Source organism: Accipiter gentilis, chromosome 26 (genome assembly GCF_929443795.1).
Source record: "Accipiter gentilis chromosome 26, bAccGen1.1, whole genome shotgun sequence".
Classification (NCBI taxonomy): Eukaryota; Metazoa; Chordata; class Aves; order Accipitriformes; family Accipitridae; genus Astur; species Astur gentilis.
This window is the reverse complement of record NC_064905.1, coordinates 4,681,230-4,690,780: the sequence shown is the minus strand read 5'-3', so window position 1 is coordinate 4,690,780 and position 9,551 is coordinate 4,681,230. Positions and strand designations below refer to the sequence as shown.

General features: G+C 38.6%; 1 protein-coding gene across 2 annotated transcripts in view; it reads left to right on the top strand.

Moving 5' to 3' along the window:
- The first annotated feature begins 3,739 nt into the window (after positions 1-3,739).
- The window catches only part of DOCK2 (dedicator of cytokinesis 2), a 214,236-nt gene continuing 208,424 nt past the window's right edge, over positions 3,740-9,551 (top strand). For both annotated transcript variants that reach the window (XM_049829393.1, XM_049829394.1), the window contains exon 1: positions 3,740-3,944. In XM_049829393.1, the coding sequence (XP_049685350.1) occupies positions 3,893-3,944 (52 nt within the window). In that variant the 5' untranslated portion in view covers positions 3,740-3,892. The remainder of the gene's footprint in view (positions 3,945-9,551) is intronic.

The following is a 9,551-nucleotide window of genomic DNA, read 5'->3' as shown; positions in this document are numbered from 1 at the left end:
ATGATAGTACAGGAAGCTAACACATATCCATGAAATAGTTCTTACTCTTCTTGATTTTGACTGCGCATGTGAACTTAAAACTACATTGAAGAAATCATGCTTTTCATGCTACAAAATGTTAGAAGAAAACCTTTTTTTAATGCAAATGGTTAAAGTTAGCTTTGTTTACTGTCACTGTACACTGAGATGCAAATAGCATAAAACAACTACAGTATGTAATTGTTTTAATTAAAGGAAAACCTTCAGTAATTTGACATTGGATGCATGTACTTTAAATGGGAGTACTGAACTGTAGATTTTCTATTAAGACAGTTAATTCTGTTGAGCTACTTGGCATATGAAATTTCTAATTTATTTTTTTTAAAATTGAAATAACTTGTTAATTAATGCTACAAACAAAACTAGGATGTTATTTCAACAAATTAGTAAAACTGATTAGGGTCATCTACCCCAAAAACTACTGCTTTACCTGTACTGCTGTAGTTTATTTAGAGCATGTAGTCTTTATCATCTTAGGTAATACATGCATGCTTACAAATCTTATGCAGAATTACAGCTAGGAGGTGGGGGAAGATGTCTGGAATTGAGGCTTTTGTTATGCCATAATATACTTAAGGTACTGTCCTTTAAATGATTCTATGATTCTATTTTCATGCACTTAGGTTGGAGAAGACCTTCAAGACCATGATGGTCCAACCATCAACCGTGCCCCCTAAACCATGTCCTGAAGTGCCTTGTCTACACGCTTTTTGAATATTTCCAGGGATGGTGACTCAACCACTTCCCTGGGCAGCCTGTTCCAATACCTGACAACCCTTTCAGTAATGAAATTTTTCCTAATATCCAATCTAAACCTCCCCTGCTGTAACTTGAGGCCATTTCCTCTCATCCTGTCAGCAGCCACCTGACAGAAGAGACCAGCACCCACCTTGCTACAGCCTCCTTTCAGGTGGTTGTAGACAGTGATGAGGTGTCCCCTCAGCCTCCTTTTCTCCAGACTAAACAACCCCAGTTCCCTCAGCTGCTCCTCACAAGATTTCTAAAAAATACTTTGTCTATTTTCTTTTTTCTTTCTGTTGCATCGGTTGCTTTCCTGTAACTGTGCTCGCAGATTTTGGAGCATAACAGAATTTAGAGCCAGTTAAATGCGACTCTTCTATTCTGCTTAAATTCTTCTGTATAATGGAAGTTAGTATAGCCAAAAATTTATAATTAGGTAGCATTTTACAAGATGGTGTTTTCTGGAATTGATAGCGGTATTAAAGGAAGCAAGGATTCTTTCCCTTCTGCCTGCCTGCCCCCCAGAAGGTAAGTTCTACCTGTGAATTTGCTAGGCAGAAGGATCTTTATCTTTTGGGGAAGGAAGGAATTTTTTACTTGCCTCTAAAGACTTTCTGCCTGGAAAAAGACTTATGGAAAAGTTTCCAAGGTATGTGAGGGTGATACGATTATCTGTCCGCTATTTTCTATGGAATGGTAATTACACAAATAAACCAACTTGGAATAAAAACCTCCGCTGATAAAGGGCATAACTATTTGTCTTAATTCTCTGGACTTGCGTTGGGGGTTTGTCCTCTGCTGTAGGAACATAGGATTTTAGGGTTACCACGCATGCTTTACGGCCTGGATATATTTTCCTCTTAAAGCTGAAAAAAAACCTTTGTTGCTCAATCCATTGGTTAGAAGTTATAGCTAGGACTTTCACAGACGCAGGAGATTGTCTTAGGAAACTTATGGGAAGCTTGTAGTAGGTGCTAGTAGCTAATGAGTTGCAAAACATCATCAAGAAAGTATGACAGGAGGAAGCGGCAGCAGATGTGCGCAATGCGGAGAGCTGGGTGTGGGGGAGGGGGTGGCAGGTAGGAAGCAGTAATGACTTCAGAGACTCGGGCTCTCAAGTTCAGAGCATTTGTTGTGAGTTAGGGTAAAAGGGGGGCACGAGCTCGGAGGTGGGGACACGGCTGTGTCCCAATGTGTGGTAGTATTTGGATGTCTTGTACTCTTTGCAGAATCAAATCTCTGCGATGGAAGAGATTCAGGGTGTCAGAAAAATACTGCGCACTGGATCCCAGTTTGGAGGTGAAATTTCCCTATTATCATTTCTTTGGATCATTTATTTTCAAAATATAGTAGTATTGTATTAATTAGATTTATTAGACCTACATGATAAAGCATGTTTTTAAATGAGTGCTAGAAAGGAACAATTTTCCTCAGAACTTGTGGATTACAGGGAAACACAATGAGGAAGAGCGGTGTAGAACAGGAAAATAAATGCAAGTTGTGATCTCTAGGCCAAATAGTGTATGGGGAGGAGTCATTTGCTGCAGCAGGAAGGATTCAGAGGAGTAAGGAAGATAGTTATCACCAGTTAGGAAGTCATTACTCAAAATATGTAGTAAACTAAAAGATTAAATAGTTCAGCCTCAATCCTTTTTTGATAGATAAGCAAATGTAAATTGGCTGTTCCATGGAAAAGAAAGATTTAGGACTCGTAAATGAAGCTGATTTTCTGTAGACAGAGATAATCTGAGTTGCTCAGAATCTAGCTCACTTTAATAAACAACGTGAATTTCAGTGTTATTTTTGGGGGGAAATAACTAGCTAAATCCTTCTGCTAAGCTAGTATGTAGGCATAGTTAACACTAGGGCAACTCAAGCAAATATGTGGTAAAAATTAAGGTGGTTTTCCTCCAGAAACGGGTATCAGAATGCAGTGTGCAACGAGACAGACTGGTAGTCTGTGCCTCTCACAATTGCTGCTTAAAATCAAGAACTGACATGTCGTGTTATCAAAAATATGCTGACAGATGTAGCACAGCACTGTTAAACAGTTTTGATAAACAGCGATGGCTAAGTTGCAATATAATATCCAGAGGACAGGACTGCCATAGGAATTTATTGTACTTAACAGGAGATAAAACCAAGAAACAGTAAATCTTTTACAGCATTTTGTTTGGGGGTTTTTTAATTCCAAACTTAAGTAAAGAACACAATTGAAGGTGACATACTTGTCTTCAATTTGGTATGTTGTCCTTAATCCAAATTACAAACAACTTGGCTTGATCTTTGCACATCAAAAATGTCGTTAGGTAAGCTAGCTCACACAGCAGCCTGTGTGAAAGTAAAGGCTGTAAATGTACAATAAATTGCTTTTTGAAGTTTTGTCTTGACAAGAAGTCTTTAAGAAAGTGCTACTTTGTTTAGAGGATAAAGAGAAACTCTTTTACTTTTTCCTCCAAAGGTAAAATGACAGAAATAAAAAAGGAATGGGTGGGGTTTGAAATGTTGTGGCTTTGTCTTTGTTTCTTTTATGTGAAGGCTAGTCCATTGTTTTTTTTTTTTTTTTTTTTACAAACACAACCAAATCCCCATTCCAGGACAGGTTAGGAGAAAGTAGTTTTTAAAATGTAGCGTCTTGTGGAGTCAAATCTTTAAAAACTGGTTTTGGTGTCACTGAAGAAATAAGGCCCCCTTGAAGCTTCAGAACAGAACTACCGACTGTTTAGAGATTGTTACTGTAGCTGGGCTTTGCGCACGGGAGCCTTCCAGCTTAGATCTCAAGTTTAGGGGTGGTGCGGGACAGGACGGGGGTGGTTTTGCTCCTTTTTGCCTGCTTATGTGTTACAGCCAGTATCATGCAACAGAAACACCCAGTTTGGGATTCCCCTCCCCCATGACACTGGGGTACAATATCTTGAGTTGAGAAAAGAGGAAGGAAGCTCAGAATAGCAGCAAATCTCACAGAACCCTCGCAGCTGCCTCAGCCTGCCCGCTAGCCCGCGGTGACAGCAGCTGGGAGACGCATCTTGCTTCCAGTGCCGTCGTTGCGCATCTTGAAGCCTGCGTCCTATAAATCTTCGTTTCCTTGGTGGCGGGCATCCCTCGGAGCCTCATGGATTCATGTACGATGGCGAGATGGCACAAGACAGACAAGAGTGGTGTGGGTATGTAACTTACTAAGCTGCCATTTGAGTTCTGTCTTCATAACTTCTGAACAGGATGTGGGCAGGTGTTTTCTCTAGTGTGATGGGTTAACACCCTCCACTTTACCACAGCGGCTTAATTGAAATGATCGATTTCATACAAATTTTTAATCTTTCAAACAGAATGACAAGAAGTACGTGAGCGTCAGCTTGGGAGATATAACGTTGCCACCCCACCACACGCGCACCCCCCTCTAAAAATCTGGAACTCCCACAGTAACGCAGACGCAGTTTTTCCCACCTCGATATTTTAGAAACAGATTGAATAAGTAGCATGTTGTGTAATAAGTAGCAGATAGAAGTTATGAGGACCAAATGTAGAGGAAGGGGAATCCTTCAGTTGCCTCTGAGAGGCTGTCAGTTGAGGTTAGTGTTACAGAAAAACCTGTATGTGAGTTGGTAAGTAATGCTTTTTGGAAGGAAAGTTGTCTTCAACATCAATTTATCTTAAAATGAATTATGTTAACTTACATGAAGGATTGAACTGCTGTTTAAAAAAAAAAAAGCTTTAAAATTAGGAGTCAAAGCTGAAGCACTTGAAAAAAATGTTCTGCTGAAGTTAACTGCAGGTTCTGAGTGCAGAAGACAGTTAAGCTTTTACTACTTAGATTTTATTTTGCCTACTAGTGCATAGTTATTAATCTGTAATCCCCAAATTCTTCTAAAAGACTTTTTTTTTATTTTAAGAAGGCCATAATATTTTGTGATATGCATTAAAAACAAAAAACTCCACCCAACTGGCTTCATAAAGTAAAATGAATCATCAAGGAATTAATAAGAGGGAAAGAATGTCTTCCTGTTCAACTTCCACGTGCAGCAGTGGCAGAATTGTGAAATGGAAGTAGCCTGTTCTGCTGGTAGTTTATATTACAAAATAAAGGGTGTAAATATTTTCTGTTTGAGTTTTACAAAATAGTAGAAAGTACTTAATTTTTGCACTTGTTTTTCTGAAAGCTGTTGATTTGGCAGAATATGCCAGGATTTGTTGGATGTGGTCTCTGTATCCCTGTACTAGTGATTGAAGTTATCTTGCATATGGATAAAAGTACTAGATATTAATCTATTATTCACAGGAATAATAGAAAACAAGCTTCACTTGTAGCAGCTTTTTACAAGGAGCATTTTGGGTCAGGATGAGTTTCATGTAATTACAAAAAACGCTTGCTGCTCTTGCGCTATAATTTTTAACATTGGGGCCACGTGACCTGACTTGATGTTAAGTGTGATACAGTCTAGTGATTTTTTGCGCATACCCCTGCAGTAGACCAACCTCCTGGGTTTGACCAATGCATGTCCCCTGAAAAGGCCCTCATTTGTGGTCTGTCACTTGTTCAACAGTCAGCCTGCCATGTTTTGTTCATAAGTTTTGTCTGTCTGTAACTTCATAGCCAATATGAGCACCGAGTATACAAAAAGCTAGTATGACATAGCAGTCCCCGTGGTATTTGAAAGGTACAGCAAGCCACACATAATAAAAACAAACTTGTGAAACATATTACTTCATAAACCAATGCTAATCCAGTGAAGTTTGTTTTCATGAAGACTACAATGCATTTTGACTGAACAATTCACTGCACTATTTGACTTAAAATAGGAAATTCAGAATATGTGATTTTGTATAGCAGTAGTCCTTTCTACCTCTGATATAAGAATACGTATTTCAAAATAGTAAGCTTTTAATGGAATCACTTATGAACACTTTTAGCACATAAAAAGAAAGCAAATAATAGAAAGTAACATTTAATGGCAATATTTTAATACTGCTAAGTATAAACTGCCACAGAGACAACACAAATTCAGTTTTGAAAAACTCAGGACTAGATTTTATTTGATCTGGCAGTGGACTAGTGCTCTTGCTCTTGAAATATCAGCTCTAACAACTATGGCACTCTGATTTTAGGGTGTGTGTGTACCATGTGTAGCTCGTAGGGCAATATCAGTGCAATCGCTACTATGTACAGGTACTGCTTGCTGAAATGTGGTCTGATAGAAATATTGCTTCTCCTTCTCTCACCCATATCCCCAAGAGTGTTGTCTCCTTCAGTCTGGTTATTTGGTTTTACAACAGATTGGAATTCTTTAAAAAGGTCTATTAGCGTAAGAAGTCGGGTTGTTACAACTGTTCATGCGCCAAAGACACATTTTGATTATTGATGTTAGTCACTTCACTAAATACTCTGCAATCTGTTGTATCGTGTGAATGAGGAGTCCTGAGACTTGGGAATTTTCCAGGTGCCAACACCATGACCTGTAACTCCTGGATTAGGGGTTAGAAATTTGCTGTCAGACAAGCATTTAGGACGTCAGTAGCAGTTTTGTGTCAGGAAGAGTAAAGATGAGGACCAAATAAAACTCTTTTTTTAATATGCAAGTTTTCAAAATTTGTTTCCTGACGCAAATTAAGAAGCGGCTAGTTAGCACTTGACCTACTGCTGAGATTAGTTTAAAGAAGCAAACAGCCACTGTTTGACTAAAAGAATTGTGCAGAAAGCATGAATAATGAGAGGGGATTACCAAGAGCACCAAATAGGAAATGGTGCAATTGATTATCTGTATCTTCAAGGGTCTTTGCTAGTGTTTAAAAGCAGATAACAAATTTATCAAAGCTTTGATAAATTTCCTTTAAATAGGTAAAGGAAGTGATATATCCAGTTTGTGAAGCAGCAGATAGACTTCTGCTTTACACTCTGATAATTCTCAAAGATGATACCTTTTCCTTTGCATTAAAAAAAAGTAAAGCTGAAAGCTGGTTAGCCACAAAGTAACTTGCTCAAGAACAAAGACTGTACAACCTTGCCTGTGTAGTACTAATAACGGGCCAAATGAGATTAGGCCTACTGTTTATAGAAATAATTCCTGAAGTTTCATGGCTGTGAGGCTTAAGGTAAATATCTTTAGTTTTTTCAATTTGTAGCTGGCAGATATCGGATCTTAAAGAATCCATGACACAAAGCATTTCAATGTTGGAAAATAACAGTAGCGCTTTAATGTTGTCACATGTGCTTTAGATATAAATTCCCTCTACTGTAGTTACCACAGCCATAACTGATTATTGCACTGCTCTACAAATTGTTTTAGATGTCCTCCATGCATATTGAACTGTTCCTTGAAGAAAGGTAGGTATGATTGTGCTTTCCAATGGGAAGTCCAAAACAGAATATCATAATTTAAGATCTAGAGTAGGTCACTGGGGAGAACTGACACTGCAGATCTGGTGCTATTTCCTTTACCCTGTGCTTGCTCCCCTGCTGTTCTAGGCTACAAGCACATATGTGACTGATATAAAAAAGAATCTGTGCAAGCTGTGTCATCATGTGTGGTAATAGTACTACCACTTGCTGTTTCTCTGCTCACCCCAAGTACGTTCGTCTCCTGGGTTAAAAGAAGGTTTTTCTGTTAAACAATGTATTATAAGATTTTTTTATACTTGCATATAAAAAATCACAATTGTAGCAATGTCTGTTTAATCTGTTGCAAAGCAGAATAGCGACAATGAGAACAATAAGCAAACGGACTTTCCGGCAATAATAGAATACTAGTTATATAAGTATTCATATAGGTGACTTTTTCTTGTAGGTCATCTTCAGTAGGGACCATTCCATTTCTGCTTTTGTATAGTTACTTTAAGTTAATAGATAACTACAAATTCAATAAGCTATAGCTTATATGCAGGAGTTTCTTTTCTTAGCCAAGCTGTTGGCTCACAGTCTGTTTTATTTTCCTTTATTTATCTTGGAAACTAAATGTATTTGTTCTTTCATTATGTAAGTTGGTAAAATTAGTGGAAGAATCTTTCACCTAGAACAATTCAAAAAAACCAAACCAAAACAAGCTCCAAACAGACACATAACCCCAGCCAGCAACTAAGCACCAAGCAGCTGCTCGCTCACTGCCCCCCACCCAGTGGGATGGGGGAGAAAATTGGGAAAAGAAGTAAAACTCCTGGGTTGAGATAAGAACGGTTTAATAGAACAGAAAAGCAGAAACTACTAATGATAATAACACCAATAAAATAACAGCACTAATAAAAGGATTGGCATGTACATATGATGCACAGTGCAATTGCTCACCACCTGCTGACCGACACCCAGCTAGTCCCCCAGCGGTGATCCCCCTGCCCCCACTCCCCCCAGGTTCTATACTAGATGTGACGTCACATGGTATGGAATACCCCTTTGGCCAGTTTGGGTCAGCTGCCCTGGCTGTGTCCTGTGCCAACTTCTTGTGCCCCTCCAGCTTTCTCGCTGGCTGGCCATGAGAAGCTGAAAAATCCTTGACTTTAGACTAAACATTACTTAGCAACAACTGCAAACATCAGTGTTATCAACATTCTTCCCATACTGAACTCAAAACACAGCACTGTACCAGGTACTAGGAAGACAACTCTATCCCAGCTGGAACCAGTACACCCAGTTGTCCTGTCCTGTATACCCTTGCCCAAAAGGAAAAAAAAAAAAAAAAAAAAAAAAATCAGGAAATTAGTCACACTAAGGATTTAGTTTTGGAAGGATGTTCAAAGAGGTTTTATGAAAATAAATAAATTTATGCTCTGAAAAATGGGAGGGAAAATAGTGTAATTGCTAAATTTTAACTATAGAAAACTCATGGAGTAATGAGGCCTGGAACATGGGGTATTGACAAATATAGTCACAAATAAAGTGCTTTTTGAATTTAAGGTCTGTTGTAAGCATGCCTCTTGTGTTTCAGGAAAATCCAGAAATACGGGCGAACTGAGTTTATTGAGACATAAAGTCTGTGTAAGTTGACAAAGTTTTGGAATAATACAGACTGGAACCATTTGACCATATAGGGCTATTTTGTGTTCTATGTTTTCAGAAATCTTTGTTTTCAAGTCTCTGATGAGTGATTCTTATGTTGATTTCTTAAGTCTTTTGTTAGAATCATGCCTGAAGTCTTCAGTTTCCACTGATGAGCAGAGTTTCAGCTTGAGAGTGTTTGGGCCAACCTTTGGATGAGCAGCAGTATGCTGAGTAGATTTGTAAGACCATGGAATCCCAGCTAGGATTCTTTGTTACGCTAGAATGCAGGCTATGTGCCCGCTTTTGTTTTTACTTAATAGGATACTCCAGAGAGCTCATATTCAGCTTTGTGCTTAGAAATTATATTCCTGATTTTACATGTGAAGCTTGTTCTTAGTCTTGAAGCATTCTCAGCATAAATGTGTGCTACTCTTATGGATGGTACAAGACAGAGAAGTCACAGTACGCTAGTGGGTTTGGATGACAGTACCCTAGTAATGTGCAAGATGAAAAGTGTTTGAAATCTGCTCAGCCCTTGAAGAGACTATCACATTTGTAAAAAAGTTATGAGCTGGTGAAACATTATGTTGGCATGCTAAATTCAAGCGTCAGATTTACTCCTGTACTGCTAAATCTGAAAATGGGTATTTGTCAATTTGAAGCACCAGCTGGGAGGAGGAGATGACTAGGTGACTTCTTTGAAACTAGAAAAGCATATGCTCAGCCTGAATGCAAAGGGCTGTGACTGGCTTGTCTGACTTCATCTGCTGAAGATCTCCGAAAATGATTTTACATCTATGTGAAATCT